This window comes from Ciconia boyciana, chromosome 7 (genome assembly GCF_034638445.1).
Source record: "Ciconia boyciana chromosome 7, ASM3463844v1, whole genome shotgun sequence".
NCBI classification, from domain to species: domain Eukaryota; kingdom Metazoa; phylum Chordata; class Aves; order Ciconiiformes; family Ciconiidae; genus Ciconia; species Ciconia boyciana.
Genome location: NC_132940.1, coordinates 26,224,900 through 26,249,264, shown reverse-complemented (window position 1 = coordinate 26,249,264; position 24,365 = coordinate 26,224,900). Strand labels below are relative to the sequence as shown.

The 24,365-nt window shown below is 34.0% G+C and overlaps 1 protein-coding gene across 1 annotated transcript in view; it reads right to left on the bottom strand.

Annotated features, from left to right (window-relative positions):
• DENND1B (DENN domain containing 1B) overlaps positions 1 to 24,365 on the bottom strand; it is a 170,212-nt gene that overhangs the window by 24,546 nt on the left and 121,301 nt on the right. Inside the window, exons 15-20 of the mRNA XM_072867433.1 lie at positions 16,059 to 16,160; positions 9,750 to 9,840; positions 5,740 to 5,780; positions 4,945 to 5,013; positions 2,528 to 2,584; positions 1,611 to 1,721 (exon numbers count right to left, since the gene is read on the bottom strand). Of these exons, the coding sequence (XP_072723534.1) occupies positions 1,611 to 1,721; positions 2,528 to 2,584; positions 4,945 to 5,013; positions 5,740 to 5,780; positions 9,750 to 9,840; positions 16,059 to 16,160 (471 nt within the window). The remainder of the gene's footprint in view (positions 1 to 1,610; positions 1,722 to 2,527; positions 2,585 to 4,944; positions 5,014 to 5,739; positions 5,781 to 9,749; positions 9,841 to 16,058; positions 16,161 to 24,365) is intronic.

The following is a 24,365-nucleotide window of genomic DNA, read 5'->3' as shown; positions in this document are numbered from 1 at the left end:
AACATACAGAAGTTAAATTGTTCTGTCTGAACACAGGCCTTCAAAAGAAATGTTTAATTGTACCAAGGTAAATTATATTCCTTTGTATCCCTAGGTTCCAGTACCTAAGAGTAGGCAGCACTACCATGTCAGTAAATTACTGCAGATTTCTTTCATAAAAGCAGCCTATAAAAATTCACTGACTACAAGAGTAAATTTGTGTTACATGTTACAGATACCTATAATTGTAGATTCACCTACACTAATCTGTGAATGTTTGCTTATAATGCATCAAAAGCTTTTTAGTACCTCAAATTATCAAATTATTTTGGTGGGGGGGAAGTTGCTATATATTAAAGTGACAGTTATCTATTAGAAACAAATATTTTAAGAACCATTCACGTTATTAACACTAGAGCTCTATACTCATACATTTAGAGTTGTATCTTCTCTTCTGATACTCAGCGAAGAAAATCTACTGTACACAAGTTCCTGAAAGAATGCAGGCACCACAGCTGCCTATATATAAAAATATACCGAGGGCACATATTTTAAAACTTTATCACTGGCTTTAAGAGATCACGAAAACACGTACAAAGTAAAACCTGCCTAAATAAGGAAAGCAGAAAGTCTTTGTATTATTGTAACCCTACTAAAAATGATGACTTAATACTAATGTACAATTTCAACATGATTTAGCAATAATCTACATCAGTTCTATGTTAAATTTCATAAACGTTATATTTATTACAGATAAAAACTAATTCAAAAATCAAATTGATTAAATAGACAATTCAGATTTGTATCATTGCAATATCTAAAGTAAAAAACCAAATGTTGTTCGATCAGCTGGACTGAATTTCTATACTTAATTCTCATATGAGGAAGATATATGCATTAAAAATCCATATATAAACATTAATTACATGTATTAAAAACACGCAATAACAATATAATGTAAAAATCTATATCCACACATTAAAATATGTACATATGCAGGTATTTATTCCCAGGAAAAAAGTGTTACAAAAACTACTTTATTGATATCTTTGAAATGAAACTGTCAAAATTAATCCAAAGACATTAAAACACTTGCCAAAGTTGAGACACTACACCTGTTACTTCAAATCAAGACTAGAAAGGATTAGAGAACAAAAGGACAAGAGATTGGCACCGTATTAACTAGCTGACTTATTAAAAAAATAATAAATCATAACTATCTGAGCAAGGTTAAAGGCCATATGACTGCCAAATCAATTTATCAGAAAAATAAAATTAATGTGCCCCACTATAAGAAACTAAAAAAAGATAGCTTAACACAGATCGGTGAATAGACCAGAATGTATTTGCTGTGAGAAGCTTTTATCAAAAACAGTATTTAAGAATTAAATCTCAGATCCATACTTATAAATCTCCTGTTTTTTCCCCTCTCAACAGAGACGAAATACGAATAACATTTTTGCTCCATTCAAGCAGTATAGTATTATTTCTACAAACACAGCCTTTTAATCACACTATGCAAACACAGGCAGTAAAATAATCTTAAATAGATTCATTGATGCGTTACCATAAGCGGCAAAAAATTTTCCTCATATGTATGTGAATAAGGACAGAAGTTTCAGGTGTCTTACCTGTGCCAGTCTTCGTTTTTCTGAGTTTGCTCTTTTCTCATAATGCAATGTATAGACGGGAGCTGTCTGTACTGCACCAGCGCTGCAAGTCCCATAGTATTCCTCACTCTCCTACAACAAAACAGATTTAAATTCCTTTATTTATAATCATTATCTACAAACGTGCCCTCCATATTATGCATGCAGAATGCATTCAAAATTATCTTGCCACAATCTATTACTGTCATGAAAATACCATCTGTAGTAAGAAAATCAAATTTAGCCTCTCAGGAAGCTGAATTATCAACATTGTCATTTAAAAGATGAATTGTTCAAACGTCTACGAAATATTTTTGAAAGTTTTCTTAAAATAGCATAAAATATATCTAAAAAACAGTCCCTTCTCCCTAGAGAAAAATCTTAAGTGGAAACAAAATTTTCAATGGGAAAAGCAGCTGCAAAATGCCTAAAACATCTTTTCTGATATTTCTGCAACGTTGCTTTTGCAAAATGAAACTATTCCTTCATTTTTAAACATTGCCATTGCCCACATATCTTATGAAGCCAAAACAGACAACTACGCCTTCTGAAATACATTGTACTGCACGAGTCTCCCATCTCAAATTCTCAGCTTGAAGCAAAGGCTTCGATTGTGATATCAAAGCAATCAACTTTATGAAAACATACATCCTGTTAATGTATCTTTGAAGACCTCTGTTGTTCTACGATAAAATATGCAAACAATAAAGAGATTATTCAGTGGATGCATAGAATGACAGATAGTTGCCAGAGGGCTCGTTATGAAAAATGTATTGTTGAACAAAGGGCTAAGCATATTTCAAAAGTCATTAAAAACACAAATCTCATGTGATTTGTAAAGTATAAGCTTCAAACTGATACAGGAAGCAAGGTAAGAAAGTAAGAAGTGTACTACATACCTTGTGTTTTAACTTACTCTTCACTTCTTTTATTCCTTGCCTTGCCTGATTTTTTGCCTAGAAAAATAAAAGGACTTAAGTAGCTCTGCAAGACACTGGCTGTAGTCATGGAACATGCTTTATGATGCCATACTTATTTTACCTTTTTTTTTTAAACACCTGGTGATATAAAGAAGGGCAATAACCTTCATCACAAATTTCATACACGCATTGTCAGTATATTTTATATATTCATGCTTTGTCCGTATATTTAAGGATTTTTTTCAGTACCTGCATGCCAATGCTGTGAAAACGTACACACTCAAAAATTCTTCAGTATTACTAAGGACAGGCTAAAAATTGTCGTATACATCACTGCTTTATTTGAAATGGTCCTTTAAATTTGAAAGGGTATTTTAGCAGTAAGGCATGCTGGAAAAATGTTAAGATTTTCAAGATGACTGCTACAGTGTTCCAGTCTGGCAACTTGCAGGGCAACATCAATCTTAAGAGAAATGAAGTGATTTCATATGCAGATGGAGATTTTTGCCCAGTGTTGCTGAACAGTGTAGTGCTGCTATTTAGGGGAGAATTCTGTATGTATTAAAATAGGCAGCCAAGGATCACTGTTGCATAGAAAACCAGCCAAGAATGTTCCTCAATAGAGAAATTAATTATCAATACAAAATACCATGTACTTATGCTAAAAAACATTTGGGGGGGGGGGGGGGGGGAGAGGAGAAGAGGAGGGGTGTAGAAAAAAAGAAAAGATGGGAGGGACAACACCGCCAAAACCCCTAACCCTAATAGAAGAAAAGGTATCTTTCTTATATGAATATAGGAAAACACTATGGAAGTTTTCAAGGTTGTCTTGAAAACAGGACTTTAAAAAATACATTTAAGGACATAAATATATGGAAACCACCTATTTTTCTATGGTTTTCTATACATGGAAATTCAGAAAAAGAAAATCTTTTTCTTGAATCAAGAGGTCAGAGAGTCTTTTTGATCCTTAAATCATACATCTATAAGCTCAATAACAGCACAATGGGGTGCCATGTAGCAGATGCTAACCTGAGAGCCACTTTAAACTTTCCAGATCATGTTCACAGCATTTGGATGCATTCTGGAGTGCTTTGTTCTAACTCTGACGGATGGAACCAAGCACATTACTCAACTACCAGTGTTTCCTGGCATACACAGAAGTTCACTTTGAAGAACCCTTATTATCAAGGACATAATTATCAAAATTGAAGGCTGGGAGAAGATCACGTAACCACAGTCTAAGCTGGTGCAAACTGAAGAAGAATAATTTGCAGATAACCTGCTAATGAACCATTTTTTAAATTATAAATGAGTCCATGAATATGAAATATATTTAATTTATTTACCTGTTTCTCTCCACAACTTCTGTGTTTTTCAACTGATGTAAAATTAAAAATTCTGTTTGAAAACTTTACTTAAAATACACTAGCTTAGACTGATGTACTGATTTATTCAGGACTACTTATTATGCATCCAACTAGTGAAACATTTGGAAAAGCAAAAATGAAGCCAAAATTCTTTTCCCGTATATTAAAAATGCAACCTTAAAGTATTTCCCACTTCATTTTACTCTATTGCTGTTTTTCTGTACTGCATAATACCATATAATTTCACATGCTTTATTGGTTAGGCAGCCTTAGAAAACAAGATCTTTTAAGCTTAAAAGTATAAGCATTAAATCCAGTTAAACATGAGTATTCTAGTATCATCTTTAAAAGAGCAGATGATAGAAAAGACTCGCTGCACACATCACTGATGCTTTACCACATCTTTTCAAGAGTGCAGCACTTGGTGCCAAAGCGAAATTGCATCTGTGTAAGCCAGGACTCCGTTTGTCCAGCAAGAACTGTATCTCTTCTGAACAGAAGATCACTACATCGTGTTAACACTATTTACTATGTAACTATACACTATAACACTATATTTATATTACATATAAATGTAACATTTACAGAACGTTTCACATTCATATTAACTTTGCAATGCCCTCACTGTGTTACAGGACACCTTAGTGTAAATGAGAATTTCTATTTTCAGAGTCCATGTTTTAATCGTGTTGTCACCAGGTTAGGCAGAGTTTACAGCTGTGTATTAAATATCTAAATGGTATTCAAATAAGCTTCTAGTATGTATTATGATTGAAACAAAAACAGCACACTGATGCTTTGATAAATGTCTATTGTTGTGTAAAAGCTATCTGGAAGACTCTGAATCAACTCCAAATCTCAGTGCTATATGAGAAACAAATGAAGCTAAAAATTTTCTACAGGCTGAAGTGTTTTTCTGCAATATACTTATAAAATGCTTAGGTTTTTAAGTATTCAGGAAGAATGAGAGGTTGTAGGAAGTTGTGGCATTTTTGTATATTATTTATTTGAAATAAATGATCTTACAAATTTATATGCTGTTTTCACAGCTGGAGTGGCTTTCGTCATTGCTGTGTTGATCAGTGCACCGCCTTTCTGAAATATACAAAAACCGTATTTTAATAACATTTTAACTAAGTCAAACCTTAAGACAACAGCAAGGAAAAATAAACAGTGTGCTGTAAAGAAATAACAATCTTCTTTTTAAATCAGTAAGAATAACCACAGCTGTGTTTCCTCCCCAACCTGCTGTCTGCAGCTACACAAGGGTTACAGTACGTCATTATCATAGCTGACACATTTATCAATGCATTCTAACAGAATGATGTATTTTCATTCTTCATTCATTGTTACCATTTCAAAATCAATTCAGAAGTTATGGTTATTTTTCATGTGTTCCTATCATATTTATTATGCAACTTAAAAATACTTTGACCTGAGAGAAAGAACTATCTCATTTAATCACACAAGAATTCTCTTAATCTAAAATAATATATTTTACTAATCCTGCAGAATAACAAGGTTATACCAAGGGTCTTCTGCTAGCCAAACTGCACAAATCCATATTAATGAAATTGCTATCTACTAGAAGTGATAAACTTTGTATCAAATCATACTGTCACACCTAATTCACAGTTACGGAATGTAACAGGATACAGAAAGCAGTGAAATCCCTGACCATACAGACAGAAAAACCTTGTGCATTTTGGCATTTGTTTTGTGTATGGGACTTTTTTTTTTTTTCCATCTTCAAGAAAAAACCCACAAAATTATTGCATATACCACAGACATGTTATTTATTATAGAATGTACTTATATTACCTTCACTGTATGCATCCACTGCTGATAAGATCTTGCATTTCCTGAAACAGAAATGTAAAAAGTAACACAATCAAACATACGTTCAACATTTTAAATGTTTCAACCCTCCTCACAATCTGCATAAAAAATTCCCTCAGAGGATTATTTGTTAATTTCATTCTTCCCAGACAGACAAGGAATGTAAAGATAAGAATATGTATACATTAAGAAAAAAACACAGGTATCTCTTATTTCATGTTTTCTATTTTCTTTGTAAAAGCATATCTTTTCACCACACAGAGTTTTTAATTCCAATTGAGGTAGAAAGAGAAATTAAAACTATGATAAGGTAACATACAGCTAAAAAGTCTAAAAAGAAAAACACCAACTCGAAGGAAATAATAATATATAATGAACTACATTCAAGCATAATGATCCTACTGGGCAAACTCTCAAGTACAAAAATGACATGGACTACAGATGGTACCATCCCAGGGAAAAAGAATGAGAGAAAAGTCTAAAGATTATGGCACAGCTATATACTCCTGTGCAGGGGAAATCCTTTTAAACTATTAACTGTATCTACTTTCTTTCACAAAGGAAAACCTCTAAAAGGCAAGTGATAGCTACTGGCTTCTGTAGGACTACCGAGGACTATTGTGCCACTAAGCTGGCCATGAAGGACAGGGTTAAATTCTACTGAGCACTTGATGAAGAAATGAATACTATTTCCCAAAGGTGCTTCAGCTGAACACCAAAGATTGAGTACCTGATCCCTGATAAAGTTTTAGAGTACATCAGTCACTTGAATACTCTGGTACTGTGAGCTGTTACTAACCCCAGACAACACATTCACATTGACAATGTTTCAGAAACTTCAGCTGAAGTTTCAGAGAGTTTATCCGTTTTGAAAGGACCATACTGATATATCCTTGACATTACAGACTTTTAACAGAAGTTGTCAAAACTTCTTAGGCTTTGCAATAATCAATTAACTAAGGCCTGGGTGGAATTATTGCATTGGCTAGTGGAAAGCCAAAACATTCTCCTAGAACATGACTGAAAACTAACTGGATCATTGTAAAAGGTATTCCCAAGTTTCTCAATGAGGTGGAAAAACTGAGCTGTTTACAACTCATATCAGGCACTTTCACCCATTCTGCTAAATTCTTTAAAAGCAATTTTGAGACACCCAAACTCTCAGGAATGATGGCACAAATTAAAGCAATGCCTGCTTAGAAAGGAGAGAACCTGATAATCTTTATGATCTATCTCCAGTAAGAACATCAAAGATCAACCTAAAGCAAAAAATGACTCATTTTTTACTTCTTCGATCTGGCTCCCTGGACTACCAGAGAAGGCAGCATGCAAATAACATGTAATAAAATGAAATTTAACCACTGCTAGTGTGTTAATGAAATTTCAATGAACGATAAGTACTTTCTCTAACATGACATTTCATAACTTCAAATTCATATAAAAAATATTCATATATCATCTAGCTTGTGGTGTCCTTAACAATGACTCTTTCCACATCTGAGCCTTTTCTATCACAGCCTATGACTTAAGCAATTACCAGAGACAGTAAATGAGATCACAGAAAATCACCAAGAAATTTAACTGTCTTCTAGTTGTGTAGAGAGACTTCAGGGAAAGCAATAAAGAAAACAGATAAATACCCATCTACAGAAAAGGCCACATTAACACTGTATACCCTCAGCTAGAGTTAAGCCTCCTGAAACTCTAGTGAGAAAATGCTGACTCCTTAAAATAATTATTAAAAGAGAGGTACAAAGCTTTTCACTTTTTCAGTTTTCCTTATAATACCACCATTGATATTAGACCAACTCAAAAAAAAAAAAAAAGACTGCTATAGTAAAATTCATGTGATTACAAATTACTTTAATGGCTATATTCTACAAGAAATCCAAGTGCTGAGCCAATCAATCATCACTATATTCTTGTATTGAAAGTTACATAAAACTTGTTGAGAACTAATACTTCCACAGAATAATACATGTAACAGAAAATAAAATTTTAAGTAATGAAGATGGCTGACCAATCTCTTTTCACATATAGTCACAGGGAAATAAGTTTTGACCACTTTACTGGGGAAAAAAAAATTCGTAAAAAATAATGAAATCTAAGTTTTATTCTCCAATTTCCAGTTTAATTTTCTGTGCTGGTTTAGTTATGCTCGCATATGTGGAAAAATGCAAATTAAAAAAGAGATTACTTAAAGAAACACTTCCCATTTGATTCAGTAATTTTAAAATTATACTCTCTATAGCTAAGAATATGTTCACCTGTCCTTTTAACAGCTTGTAGCTTACACTAACTTTCTGTAACTTTTCTGAAGGCTGGCTTTCACCTGTTTTTTAAAAACCTTGGGCTTCCTGATAAAGTTGATGGGAGTTAACTCTGCAAAGAGATCATAGTTCTACCCCATTAGCATCACAAAATGTCACCTTCAATTGCATACATATTGTTAGCCCTGCACTTCATAATGATAATGAGACAGCAGTTATGTAAATACTGAATATGTGCCCTAAGCAATTTGTCCACAACCTGGCCATATACAGCTTGTCTGACTTGAAAAGTATGCACACAGTGCAATCTAACTGAGAACTGCTAGCGAAGCTGAGCATTCCCTCCTGAGCAGAGCCAGGTGAGACGTGGTTCACAGGCTGCCAGCATGCAGCCAAGAAACAAGCTTTATCTAACTTCTATTGCAGTTTTATTGCAGCCTCCTGACCCCCTAACTGCAGACAGCAAACGAACTCCGTATACTGACACCACCTATCTAAATAATGGATGCTCAATGCCTAAAATCCGTTTACAGAGCAGTGTAAGTTACTCTAAAAAGGTAGAAAAGATGTAAATATCTGTATAACTAACCACACTTTAATCAAGAAAAAAAAATTATGTGCTAGATCATAGCACAAGACACAGAGGGCAGGAGAAGGCAGTGAAAATATTGAACAAAAGGATTTACGTACTCTGAGCATAAAAAGGATATTTTACAGAAGGTGAAGATGGCTCTGCACCACTCAATGATTTCTCCATGGGGGCCAAATCCCTTCCTCTATAAATATGCCCATTTAAGAGCAGTCTTGCAAAGGAAAACCATCTAAAGCTGCCATATGCAACTCAGTGGATTTGCTCAAATCACATAACCTCCATTTACTGAGAAAGCTTCTACATGACTTTAAAGACCATAAAACAGTATTTATGCTGTGTCATGCACATTTTGATCCAATATTTTGATAGCAAATATGATACCTCAAATAACAATATAGCTGTAATAAATGTCTAACAGGAAAGCAATCAATAATCCTGTAATATTCAGCAATGGATTCAGCACACACTCTTCTATATGGGTTAACTCTGTAAGCTAGTTAATGTGAAAAGTGCTACAACAGTTGTCAGTGAGCATAACTGAGGGAAACAACACAAGGACTAATATTTTTATTTATTAAGAAGGTAAACTTTCGATGTTCCTTCTGAGATCATATACAAATGTTAAATTTTTTCCCTTTTTTAGAGTAACACATTTGCTGGTGAAAGCAAATTTCTCTAAAAATTCAGGAAATCACTCTGATTTATGCATTGCAGAAATAATTAGATTTGAAAAAAGTTAGAAGTGTTTATGGAAAATAACTAGAAAAAGTTCGGCAGCACAAATTTCAAAATTATTTTTAAAATACAGTTTACATATAAGGTATCATTATGTAAACATGCAGTTAAAAATGTAAATAATATAGTGATATTTCATATATTGAAATCTAAGTATTATTTTACTGGATTAAAACATATTTTCATTTAATATACTGACATAACTAGATATATAATAGTATGTGTCCCAGCAGTGATTTGTTAAAGGCTAAAACCTTTCCAAGAATGAATGGATACAATGAAGCAATAATAAGATTAATGACTTCTAAAATTTACAGGACATCCTGAGAACATCATCATGTTGAACAGCTCCCAAAGAAGCATCATCGGTGAGTACACTCATATTAATTCCGTACCTCCACAAAAGCCTCCTGCTGTGATTTCTTCTTCAAAAACATCAGAGAATCCTCTTCCTGCATTTAATTTTGATAGCCGACCATCAATAAACTGGAAAAAAAAAAAAAGTCACACTTTGTTGGCCCTTCTATTGCTATACAGTGTTACAGTTTTCAGTGTGTACATTATAATGGAATATGGATGTTCAAGACAGCATATGGCTTACGGATAATATATTGCTTTTAGATGGATTTTGCAAGAGCAGTTGCAACTATGAGCAGCAGAAATATCAGAGTATTTTTTATATATCAAGTAAATTATATGTATTATGCAAAATTTACAAATAGTTTTGTAAAATTTTATAGTAATGAAATTACACATCAGTTCGTTCAGAAATATTTTAAATGGCTTTCAAGCTTTTCTTGCTTTTCTAATGGCAAGAAAATACATTAATTTATTTCCTTACAAATGGTAACTTCGGATTTGTAATCATAACCAAATAAAGATCACTGAGACGCTCCCTGATGTCCTGTTTTGAAATCATAAGTTTACTTTGTATCATCAACAAAAGAACATAAACAAACCTCCCTATGGTATCCCTTTCCAGGTATGCATCCATGAGTCCAAAGTAGAACTTGTCCACAGAAAGTACCTTTAGAACAACTGGAGACATCTCACCACACCCAGTTCAAAGAAACGATAGGCTAGAATGTGTACTTGGCGTCCATCAAAAGTGTATGTGTTTTGCATGAAAAATGACCCTATAAGGACAGTTTGTGGAAGAGAAATTGTAGCAAAATTTCCACACAGAAACAGCAGAGGAAGGCTGTGGCTTGGTTTCAGAAATGGTGGTAACAGCAGGCTGGATTTGACTGGTAGTGTGCAAACTGGCTCAAAGGACGTTTCATTTAAGTGGGAATGTGATGCATGAAGTCCCCAAACAAAGTGAGGTACGATGCCAAGGCAGACCCCTAAAACCCTCTCCACCTGACTGAGCACAGTTCAGGGTTGACACCACTGTATTTTTAAGTTCCAACACATCTGTTTGCCCTTTTCTTTTTTTAACCACTACCATTTACGTAGTTGCATCTACAGATGCCTATTTGCGATAGTGGTCCTTATGCAGAGGTTACAGCTGCATGAGCACATGGATTTGCGTCCACATATAAGTGTATACAGAAAGACTGAAATGATCCAAATACTTCAGAAAAAGTCAAAGTAAGATAATTAATGATTACACTTTTCAGAAGGAATGAATACATTCTTTTCAAGAATTAACATGCTTCAAAGAAGTACCACAAGCACATTCTTAAAGGTTTAAAATTCTTCCAAGAAGCAACCCCTCCCTTTTTGTTTTGAAAAGGCTAACTCAAGTCTGAGAGATAAGTGAGAAAGCACTTCTCCAATTATACACGGTTCACCTTCTAAGAAGAATTATGAGTTATTCACTGGTACTAAACCAGCAACTAACCAAAACTAATTATTTGGCTATATCATATTTTACCACAGATTATCCAAACAGTGTCAGTGACAATCTGATGCTTGTCAATGAACAGACTAGTGACACGAAACAAATTACTTTCTCAGAGTACAAAAATTCCAGCAGCAAGAATAAGGCAAGCACGAAGATAACCATTTCTTTCTCTTGTCTAAATTAATTCCTTCTTATTTTTTCATTTTACTCCAAGTTGGCTTTTTTCCAAATAGGTTGGTTCATGGTCAGACCACTATGGGATCACTGGATTATTTCACAGTAAGAAAAAGAGATAAGAGCGTCTTTAGCTACTGCTGGGGGGGGGGGGGAGAAAAAACAAACCAACCCCCCCTCCCATCCCCAGCCTTTGAACTGTAAGACTTTATCTCTTTTGGGAAAGTTATGAATTCTTCCCATACTATAAACTAACATAAGATTTATGGACATACTCATCATTTGGTAAAATTCTATCAACAGAAGGCTGAGACACTGACTGAATTTTAGTTTTTAGAGGATCACTCCAACTGAGTATTTAATGTAAATATTGACAAACAGAACTGTTAGCAGAAAGATATTGGAGACATTATTTAAAGGAAATGATAAGTGTTAGTAGTGGTAGTAGTAGTTATTACTTTTGAGTAATTTCCTGTTAATGGTTGCACTTAAATTGCTACATTAAAACAATAGCACGTGGAATCACACATACACTTTATGGTTTTCTCCTCCCATTTTTCAAACCCATACTGTCTCGAAAAATCTGGGCCTGCTATTTCAAGAAATGCATTCAATTTGAGACCCAGAGAGCCCTTGGTTGACTACTGCTTTCAATGAAAAAACAGTAATTCCAGTGCTACTCTTGGATTTTAAGCTGACTAAAGACAGAACAACCATCATCCTTAAATAATTTTGAATTTTAAAAACAAAAAATATAGACCATATCCACTTCAGAAGATCTTGTTGCACAGCTGATAAAGGGTGGGGGGTAGGGGAAAAGAGATGATGTATGTGAGCTAAACCAAATCATTCATTTAGGAAGGAGTAAACATTCCAAGTCAACTCACCCATTATTAAAAACAAAAAGTTGGTAGAAGCAAAGAAAACATCATAAATGTGACTTCCACACAGTAACAGCTCAATAGCTTGCAAGAAGAAAGCTCAACTCAAAGCTTGAAAACAAAATTTGAAATTACTAGTAATTTTCAAAGACTTATGATTCTTCAAGTCCTAATCCTGCATTCATTATTTATTTTTCTAGTTAGCACTTTCCACCATTTTAGGAACAAATCCCAATAAATGTTGCAGATTACATTACTTACGCAATTACGTTATTTAACGAGATAGTCTACATTAGGCTTCATGCTAGTTCTAAGAATGAATTAATATTTTCCCTGGACACTCATCAGAACTATTTGACATGTAAGATGCAACTATTAATTGCTTATGTTTGCAGCTTGAAATAAAGATTATCTACCTTCCACGTTACCCTAATTATAGGGGAGCCTTTCTAAGGCTCAGAAAAAGCTAACAAATAGATAGCATACATAATAATACAAATATCAAAGATGTGGAAAAAAAGCAGTGAGAAGTAACATAAGTATACAGTCCAAGAGAACAAGCATCTAATCTGAAGAAAAACTGTCATATACAGAATATTTAACCAGGAAATAAGAATATTTAATATATAAATAATAGTTATTTCCTTTTTAAGAAAAATATTTTTATATGATTAAATATCCTAATAATAGTTTAAGAATAACAATAACCAGGGTTTTTAAAATTAAATCTATTCAGGGCAGAAGACAGCTTTAGAAAACTAAAGCCAGCAAACTGCAGCAAATTGAATTTCACATGTCCCTATAGTTGTGATCCATATCAGGGTATTTATCACAAATTACTTCTATGAATTCCTGGAAAATGTATGTTTTGCATAAACAGTTTGATGTATTCTGTTTCAGAGCAATATAAACTGTGCTTTCAACTTCCAAAAACGTGAAGTCATCAACCTGATTTAAAAGACATCTCCATAATTTATAAGTCAGAGAGAGTGGTTTGAGGCTAAAAGATAATCTAGGCATGGTCCCTGCCAAAAATATTCTGTCTCAATTTTCAGTAAAGACTATGATGCTGAATAAGGGAACAAAAATACAAGTGTTAAAGAAAATGAGATATAGAAATGGACGTTATAATACCTGAGGAATAAAACTCAAATCAAAAAAACCCTAGATTCACCTCTGTTACACGATTCTAAGGAAACCAGCACACATATCTGGAAGTAAAATGATTTTTGTAAGTCTATCAAGGTAAAGGAAATACAGCTGAAGTGAAGAATAACAGTACCATTACTTAAAAAACAAAGGTTGTGATAAGTTCTGGTCTGTCATTTTGCCCTTATCAATTTGATGAGTGTTACAAATAGATTTTGGGGCTAAAAATGGTAAATGAGTAAATGGAAAGATACAACATATGAGTTATCAAAACCTTGGTTCTCACAGATTCTTTGACAATTAATTTTCTAGATAAAGGAAATGCAATTTATCTATACCACAGAAAAGCCTCTTGCATGTGCCTCAAAATACTAGTTTAGATAAAATAAAAGCAGAGTACCTGAACAGTACACTTGAACTTTAGGTTGGATGAGGACTGGCCCAAAAAGGTAACAGCTTGTAATAAAAGGAAAAATGTCAGGCTGGGAGCATCACTGGTCATGGTATTTAAGGGTAAGTGTTCAGACTGATCCTATTTACAGGTTAGTTAATGATTTTGGTACAAAAGACTGCCATGTGCTAATACATTTGGGGATATCATTACTAGAAAGCACATCAAAATGCAATACAAAGTAAAAACAGATTATGTTGAAGATGAAAATAATCTGAATGGGATGAACACAAATAATTAATTCCACAATTTATTCCAACACTGATTTCCTGGTATTTTGGCAAAAAGATACAATTTCCAAAATTAAGACTGGTTAAATTAGAGGAATTAACATGTTTTAATGTAGAAGAGAGGGGGAGAAGATTAAAAACCTACAAAGAAAAAAGGACAGAGGAAGGATTTTATAAAATGGCACAAATAAAGCTTACTTGTCAGTTACAGCAAAAAGGGTGCATTTAAAGTACCTATTTTCAGCTTGGTCTAGGTTTAAGGCTGCTTCTAAGAACTATTTTCTGCTTTAAAGATGTTCCAGAACAGAATAAAATACAGTTTAGTCTTTTTGAACACAAACAACTTTGAAAACAGCTCATTTGTCAGTGGGAAAAACTGGAGAAGGTGCAGCTGGGCTGAGGATTAGCTGAAAAAGTAGGAGTAACCTTTACAACAGAAACTAGAGCAATGAAAAAAACCTACTACTACTACTACTACTATTAAACCACACACATCATCAAAATTGTTACTATTTCCTAATCCTCTAAAATATATTATTTCCTTTAGTTGAAATAAAATTAAAACAAGCTATAAACAAACTGTAAACTGATTCTGTTTAATTGAACACATATTAAAATGTAATGGGTAAGTACAGAGCCACACTGACAAGCCCATTCATTTCAGTGGAGTTAAACCTTTTTCTTACAGCTGAAGATCTTGCTTTAGTAGTACTAGTGTGACAACAATTTAGGAACATTGCTTGTAGGCAGCTTTCTATTAAGAAAGTTTCATGCTAGCTTATCACGCTGAGATACGCAAAATGTAAACAACACTGTTTACTCTGTTACTTCTTTCCATTTCAATCATATGTGCTGGATACTTCAAAAGGTTTCAGATTTCTTCTTTATTATTTTATATTTTTATTTACATTTTGTTATTCTATAACATAAAACACAGTAAATTAAAGGAGCCCAATTCTATGATCAGCATTTCCTTAACTTTTATACAATTAGGAGAAACATATTTTCACAGGACTTCTACAAACTATCATCCTTGCATAAATCTTTACTTTAGACACTAGCCTCTGATTAACACCAAATGTTTTCTGAAAATTATAAGATTTACATATAATGAATTTCCCTTATCTGTCACAGTATTATATCTTCAAAGAAGTCCACCAGATTATTTAAACATGAACTCCCATGACTCAATCATTCCACATATTTGCAGGCAAACATATACTTTTATGAGTCTTCTAATTTCATTCAGATTTTCCTTGATTTTCCCAAAAATCTAGTAATAAGTTTCTTAACACCCTTTTGATGCAATGGGGTCATGTGATGAAAAGGGGGAAAAAAGTTACAGAATAAAATGAAAGAAAACAATTCATTTCAAAGACTGTAATAAAACTGTTACTGAGCTGTGCCAGACATTCAGCGATTTGTTCTCTATTAGTTCAAAATCAGTGTTAACAGAGCAGCTAGAATATTCTTCAGGCCACCCCTATGGCTTCGGTTTCTAACATTCTCTGTGTGCATAATTCAAAAAGCCTAGCAAAGAAAACCGCAATTACAGTATGAATTCAGTTTTTAAATAAAATGCCACTGAAGTCCAATTTAAGTAAGCACTATATTGTCTAGGTTCTTTGGTCATGAGCCAAGAGAGCTGAAAATGAAGTTCAACCATCAAGCTGGGAGATCCATGATTTTTCTTGTTTAGATGAGTTGCTGACTGGCTCTGAAGAGATGCTGCACTGGCTCTGCACCCTGGGGTTATTTTTTTGTTGAGTTTCTCCCCCCACCACCACTCTTTTTAACTATAACTGAAGATTTAAACATACAACAAAACCAGGATGACTGCCTGTACACAAAGTATTTTTACTTATATTTTATCCCAGAGTTTCGTAAGCTGACAGAAAGGAAAACGTATTTAAATATGGATATGTTTTAAGAGAAAAATCATTAAACATGGGTCATTTACCCTCTCATACCTGTTTAAACAGTTGAAGATTAACAGCAGTTTCCAGGAACTGCTTAGTAGTACTGGAACGATGCTTCACAAAACTATTCTCACAGAAAGTTATAGGCTCTCCCTAAAAAATTTAAACAGAAGAAGTTAGATGGTAACTAGAGTATACAAATATGCCAATTTATTTAAAATTCTCCATTACAAATTTATTTATTTCTTAATAGTCAATACATACAAATATTCCCTTTCAAGCAATCTTGTATCCAATTAAACAGTAGACAACAACAAAAAAAAGCCCAAAATCTTCATACAATATTTAAATAGTTCTCAATATACATGTTGCAATTGAACCTCTGGTTTATGGAGTTAGTCTACAAAATACACACTGCAAGGAAAAAGTAAGTGGTTTACAGTTGGTTCGTGTTACCTTTATAGCACTCTGCATTAAAAAATTTCAAGGAAGTGGTTCAAATTTTGAGGAAGAGCAGGTCCACTGCTTCAAATAGTTTAACATGCATTATTGTTCAGGATTACTCTGATTCCCTGGCATGCTAAACCAGCAATACTAGTAAACCAAAACTCTAATTCAGTCCAAAAACATGTATCGGCACCAAAATATTTTTATATTTATTCTACCAAAACATGTGAAGATTGATAAATATACTGCTGATTTAACAGGAAATTACTGAAATACACATCTATTTTATTTTTACACAAAACAAAAGCTACAAACTTTTGGGAAGATTGTTATGGAGAAAGTCTGAACAGATGAGATTAACATTTAATGCAATAAAATGTATTTCCCCAACATGGGAAAAGCACATAGCCTATAGTTACCAAAAACCCTGCACCAAAACACTTTGATGATGAAAGAAGATAAACAAGTATTCATTGAAAATGAAGTGTTTGTTGAAAAAATTATTACTGAAAACAGCACTCGTTAAAAAATAAAATATGCTAATAGGATTATTTATAAACAATCATTATTGACTCCTATGTTACTCCCTAATTTCATTTAAAATTTGCTATCTTCAGTGTACACAGACCACTGGACATTTCTGATGAGCATTCTCTCCAATTCTGTTATTCTTGTCAATACTTTGCGATAAATACTTGAAGCTGTTTGACTTAACTGGATAGGTACATTACAAAGTTTGTGTAGTGATCAAGGTACATGAACCGATTTCATCATAAAGCCAAGTTTACAAAAGCAAAATAATTACCAGGTTAGAAACAACTACCAAAGATCTCAAAGACAGAGAATTTGGAATCCAACAAAATGCCACACCTAAATCACCACAGAATATTTTACTACAAAAGCTACACATACAGTGCAGTCCCACAAGAGAATAAAAGACACCTCAGCCATTCCAATGAAAAAAGATCAAGGACAGCTGTTATATTGATCTTCACAATAGCTCCAACTGTTAGCCACTTTAAAGACAAATTTATTCTTGCCCATGATCACCACAGCTTTCTGCTCCTAACCCTGCTTAACTTTAACGGCACATGCTACTTCACGCATTTTCCTATCATTCTGGCTGACTGTGCAGTTATGTGCTTCCAGAATATCACAAGCTGTTTTCTGCATGTGACCTAGGTGAGTTTGGTGGAGTAACTCTAAATCATCTTCAACTCCTCTTTACACCTTGCACTTTGTTTTTAAATGGTTCAAGTATGATCCAAGGAAACGTTGCAGTAAAAACACTGTGATGTCATTTAAAATCCTATTCTTATTCTATCAAAGGCTTCCCTCTTTTTAAGTCTCTCTTTTAAGAGATCCAATCCTACTCAAAGTACTTAAGTTCATGTTTAACTTGTTTTTAAGTTTTACGTCCTTACTTCTTTATGGACCCTCTGATTTTAGAAAAGAAATCTCACTGGAAGAGCTAGAAGCTATACATTTACCTAACTTAATCCTTCCCCTTTCACAGGGTAGCTGGAACGCTGTGATATGCAAACCCATCTCAGTACAATATGTAGCAGTGTGTCTATCAAGTCTCCAGGAGAAGCACCCAAGTTACTCCACCTACTACTTATCCCGAGATAACTGGTGAACACCGTGCACATGCAGGACATGCTGAAGCTGCCAAACAGCTTGAAATGTTTGTGGTACTCTAAATAGCACTGCCTTCCTGACCCACTTTGCATTAGCTATTCTTGAGCTCCTAAAGACTCTTGTCTTAAGAAGATGACCCCAAGCTACTTAGCAAATTCAAAGTGCATCAAAACAAATTAAATAGGCTCCAGTGAGATATGGTGGTACAAGACATAGTGTTCCTGAGGGCAGACTCTCTCCTCAGTTCTGTCGTTCTTCCAAAAAATTTCAAGGAAGCAAACTATAACAACTCCTTATTTATACATATATATATATATATATGTGTGTGTGTGTGTGTGTTTGTGTGTTTGTATGTATATATGTATAAATACATAAAATTGTTGTTGTTGTTACACAAAGAAATTATTTCTGGAAATACAGAGGCTTTGTGGGAGTGCAGAACTGACTAGATGATGGCTCATGACATACTACGAAACATTAAATTTAGGACCAAAGAGAGAAAATATTATTTTCAAAATATCCTATTTAGAAAAATAAAAACTAAGCTATGCCTCCACTGCCACTTTCCCAATTGTCTTGGGAAAGATGAAAGAGAAAAACAAGAGGTTCTCTCCCAGCAGAAGAGAAAACAGGCATGCTTGCTCTCCCGTTTACATCAGCCTGGGAAGAGAGAGCAGATAGTTTTACCTGATGGCACTTCTCCCACCCTAGCCATGTAACAGAACACCAGGAAATGGTAGTTCAACACACATTTTTAGTGCATGGCTGTAATATTTTCTCAAATACTTTCCTTTAATCGCTGGATGCTTCAGATACTTAGTAAGCACTCATGCATTGGTGCATCTGTTCCCTTATCAGTACAGTTCAGAGACAGAATAACCAAAGCTATTCCTTAGCTGAAAATTTATTTTGATATACGAAGAGTTCACATCCAAAAGTCATCTATGTTATTTGCACCTACTGATAGCAAGGTTGCTTTAAAAATGTGAGTAGGTTTAAAGCTCCTACCTGTTCAGCACATGAAAATGAGAAAGTCTGTTGAAACCTGTAGAAATTCCACACTGAAGTTTTCTCAGGGTATCTGCTGTAACTTTACTGAAATTGCATTAAATAATACAATTAACTCCTAGCACTTTTATTTGGTCAAGGCTCTGAACAACAAAACTGTTTTCCAAATAAAACTTTTACAAATCTTCAAGATTATTACTGTAAACATGAAGCCTTTTGAAGTGCTATTTAAAAAATAAAGTATTGAATCAATATAAACAAAAATAGCTCTAGAAGTTTTCCTACATAAAGCTTATAACATTCTCGTTTCTGCAAATACAACCGGGTACCTTTAGAAACTGAGTTTTGGAGGAATGCTCCACTGATATTTAACTACAAGACCATCAAATGGCCCCTGTCATATTGATCTACAATGTACTTTCAAAACAAGTTCGATCAAAACCCAGTGGGGACTCTATACAGAAAAGTAGACAGCTAATACTCAGACCAAACAATCTATGCCCAAACAAGATATCTGTCCTTTTAACAACAGTTGCTATAGAATTTTCTTCCCCTTTCATAGCTTGCCACACACAGCAGGAATTTCTTACTCCAAGATACATTCACATTTTAAGCAAGCTATTTATACAGACCTCAATGGAACATGAAAACAGTGAGCTAAAACAGCATGATCATTTTAAAAGGAAAAATAATCTAGATTAGAAGGTATGTTTGTGCTTTCTAAATCTAGTGCTATTGAACTTGAACAAGAAGTACAAACATTTTAATTTTTTGTTTCAGAAAATATATATATCTCTCTTGCATGAGATGACTCATAACAACTATTTGTACTATTGCTATAATTAATACCATTTCATATGGTAGCTCTCGCTTATTACATGAAGAGTATAAGGAAGGTAGGTATGGACATAGCTTCTTTGGTTTTCTATAATTTATTTAACAAAAACCCCCAAAATTTTAAACCATTTTTTGGTTTTGATATTAAAATTCCTCTGTTTAAAATCAAGGAAGTACAAAGCTGAAATTTCAGCTGTTGTCATGACATTCAGAGATAAAGGCGAGAAGATAACTGAGTATGACCTATGATTCTACTCAGGAAGGTGCCATTTAAAATTACAAACAAATTTCTGCAAAATTTGCAAATTTCTTGCAATCTATGCAAACAAAGATTCAGATATGCTGATGTTTTTTATAGTCACAATTAAAACCTACAATAACCCCTATTAATACAACATCTGTAGTCAATAAAGGACTACCACAGTCCTTAAGACAAATTAAACAATATGGTTTTCAACATGTAAAATAAAATTCTAATGGAAGTCACAATAAATAGTCATAACAGATACTACACAGGGTGCTTCTGGATTTAAACGCAAACAATGTTCTGGCATTTCATTACTCTTTCTCTGTTTCTGTACTCTGCTGTACTTTTTATGCCTAACTCTTGGGGGAAAGGTAAACAAGTCAATGCCCATTTCAAGAGATACCTGTCCTCAAAAGATTTCATTCTGAAACTCAATTATAAGCAATCATTTCTTATGCATTCTCAAGTAATTCAGGTGCATTCTGAATCTTAAAATATTGATTTTTTTTCCTAGTATAACATTTAATTGTATAATTTTGCTTTATTGCTTATTGAATACAATACCTGCATCTGTTGGAGAGCCGATGTCACTACTTAAAATAGTGTCAATATTGGCCCAAAGCACTCCAGTTAGCATTCAATTAAAGTGAGGTCTGACAGGTTGTGCTATCTTCAAGCTGGAAGTTATCTCAGCACCCCTGGTGTGCTGATGAGACCATGAACTCCTACTGCTGAGCATTCCAGAGCAAGCCATTAGCCTTTGCTCTTCATTTCTTAATTTCTGATGAGTGATGTTACAACCATCATAACTTAAAACAAAGTTATCCTGGATTTATTTCTTTTGTTGTAACATCAAGAGCTTTGAGGACTTTTTCCCCAAAAGAGGTGATTTTTTTTCCAACAGCTTAATCTTTTGTTAGCTAATTCTTGAAGAAAAGACAATTTTTCACAGGTAGAAAGTAAGTTATTGTGGCTTATATTCCATAATCTTTTAATAGATGTGTCAAAGTAAGAGGATTTATTTGAAATACGTTTGAAATGTATTTGTCTTGCCATGATAAATGACCTTCTTTAAAAAACAAAAATTAAAAAAATCACATCTATATATCCTCCTGATGTTTGCTGCCTAAGAGAAAACAGCTTTTCTGCTTTGCTTATTTTCCTGATGATGTTAAAATTAATCTCTATCATGGTGAATACTTTTACACTCATTATTTTTCTGCTCCTTCCTCATTCTCTTACCTACCTTTCCCTCTCTAGACATAGATTGTCAGTGGGAATATTGCCTTTTTAAGAATTCTTTACATCATACAGTGTTTTATTAACCGACCATACCGTATATGATTAATAGAAAAAATTTACTAGTTTTTGCTTTCACCTGCAAGGTTTGCACAAGTATATGTGTAAGGCCCGTTTTCCCTAGCCACCCCAGAGTTGTTAAAATGTTTGACTGGTGTGGCTCTTGTCTGATATAAGGAAGGATGCCTAAAAATGACCCATGAAGAATGTGTATAGTAAAATAGCTAGAAGAAACACAACGTTGCACATACATGGATTGACAAAATGACACAAACTGCACAACTGTAATCTTTGTATCTAACTCCCACTTATGCATGCAATTCTGAAACATGGAACATGCAATCTTATTCCACAATAAATTCCCAAATGCGGGACTACCTAAAGAAAATAGGAGCAACAGAAGGTTCAAGGCTAAGTTCTGACCACCCAAAGTAAATATAATTTGGATTTGTATATGCATTTACATGGTATAAGAAGTACTCATGTTACTCTGATCATTGCAATGCCTCAGCAGGGTTAGACTCTTGTGATCAGAACAGTTTGTGATCACTGACACTGCAGATCGTGCAATGGCAGCTGGTAGCTGAGTGAGTACAACCATGCACTGACCACTTGCCCTTCTATATGCCACAGCTCCTTATAGCAAAACAGTTTGATGGCCACATTGCCACTGCTGTAGGTCTGCACTGCTGGAGACACACCACACACCCCCCCTCAAAGTCCATGCACATTACCTTATCAAAATGGATTGCAGTCCTCTACGTGAATGGGACCATATACAAAAACACTCTAATTCACTATTCCACTGATGACAATTTTGTCCTGGATTATTTTTCGGTCATTTATCAAAAGACAGTGAAGTAAACAAAGATGAAAATCTGTTTTATTTTCTTTATCTCTTCCCTATCAAAATTTTGGAATGGTGATAAGATAGTAAAAGAGGTTGTATAAAGAATTTTTTCAGTCATCCCCATCTACCATGCACTAACTGGATTCCTTCTGGATTAAACTAAAGCTGAAAATGAGCTCCAGCTAGTCATGGGTATTCAGTATTCAACACCAGACTAAAATAAGAACCACAATAAAGCTAGAAATGCACACTGTGTGGATGTCAGGTCCTTAGCACTAACTGTACTGTTTTGCTCTACAGATCCACTCCTATTATGCAATATTTGCTAATGTAAAGCACAGCATATTACAAAAATACTTTTGGCAGTTATATCAATTTGACTGATTTATTTAATTCAGTATCCTGATTAAATCACAAAAAACAACTATTTCCACTTTTCTTGGAAACTTTTACTGGATTAAGATTTTTATTATCATTTATTACACAAAAAAATACGATCACCTTTATCTATTACATGTCATATTTCCTGTCTGTATAAGAGTAGTCAAATTTTCCATATGGTCTTTTGGAGTCCTGTGAACTTCTTCCAAGACCCCTGAAGCTTCCCATTTTCCCTTTCACCAATCTTTTTTTTTTTTTTTTTCCAATAATTGCTAGACGTTTGTTCAAGACATATTGCTATACCAAGAAGAATCTGTCCTATGCTGAAAACAAACAGTTGCACAGAATGAGTGTTCAGTGTGATGAACAGCGTTTGGAGTGAAGAGAAGTGTTGGATGAGTACAGACACTACCAAAGCTGTTCTTTACTCAAAGTGAATATTAATGACAGTTGTTTCATGTTTCAAGTTAAAATCATACAGAACGCACTGTTGCAAAGAAAATAGTTCAATTAAACATATTTTTCAACATACAAGCAATCGATAACTAAGGAAACACATTATTTTGTTTTTCATCAGGATGTTTGCAATCCTAAAAATGGTACCCCAAAACCTCTCAGTTCTTGATTCTGAAAATATGACGAGCTTATTTATAGCAAAAGTATTTCAAATCTATATAGAAAATATTCTCATTTAAGTATACCCCCTACAAATTTTCTACATGAATACTACTTGAGCTCCTGAAAGAATGTAAATAAAGTCCATATCTGTGGTTTAGATTTCCTTATTAGATCTAGCACCATAGACTCCAAAACAAAGGGTATTGTTTTCTTTGCAATAACAGTTCACAAGTTTTGAGACTCCTGACAAACGGTCCTAATACAGACAAAACTTCTTCACCAAAAGGGTTGTCAAGCATTGGAACAGGCTGCCCAGGGAAGTGGTTGAGTCACCATCCCTGGAGGTATTTAAAAGACGTGTAGATGTGGTGCTTAGGGACACGGTTTAGTGGTGGACTTGGCAGTGCTAGGTTAACGGTTGGACTCAATGATCTTAAAGGTCTTTTCCAACCTAAATGATCCTATAATTCCATGATTCTGCAAATGTGATCCTATAGTTCTATGATTCTATAAATGTGATTTGATTTTTTGAACTTCCCAATTCACAATGCATTAAACTGAGTTCAAAAGGCTCATGTAAAATGAGCTGAACAATCATGGGACAACTCCTCTTAGTTTCTACTAATCCAGAGCAAATTCAGCTTCTAATAAATTTTTCTATCACAACAAAAATTCTGTAAAATACTAAAATTAGTTAAAGCAATGTGAACAGAGCTCAAAATAAGTTACACTTTTTTTTTTTTTTTAAATATGCTTTATCTTTGGACAAGTTGATGCCAATCCAAGATATGCTGGTATTTGCCAGCAGACTTCTGCCTGTTAAGATATTCTGAAATAACATATCTTTAAACAAAAAAACAAAAAAACCAAAACCATCAGGCCACAATGGTTTCATAAATATCTTCTCTTATATGCAATCAGAGGAGCCAAAAAAAAAAAAAAAAACCCAAAACAAAACAAAAAACCTGCAAAAGAAAATAATGCAGAAAGAAAGACTGCAAAGGTCACTTTGACAAATGTTTGCCAGTTG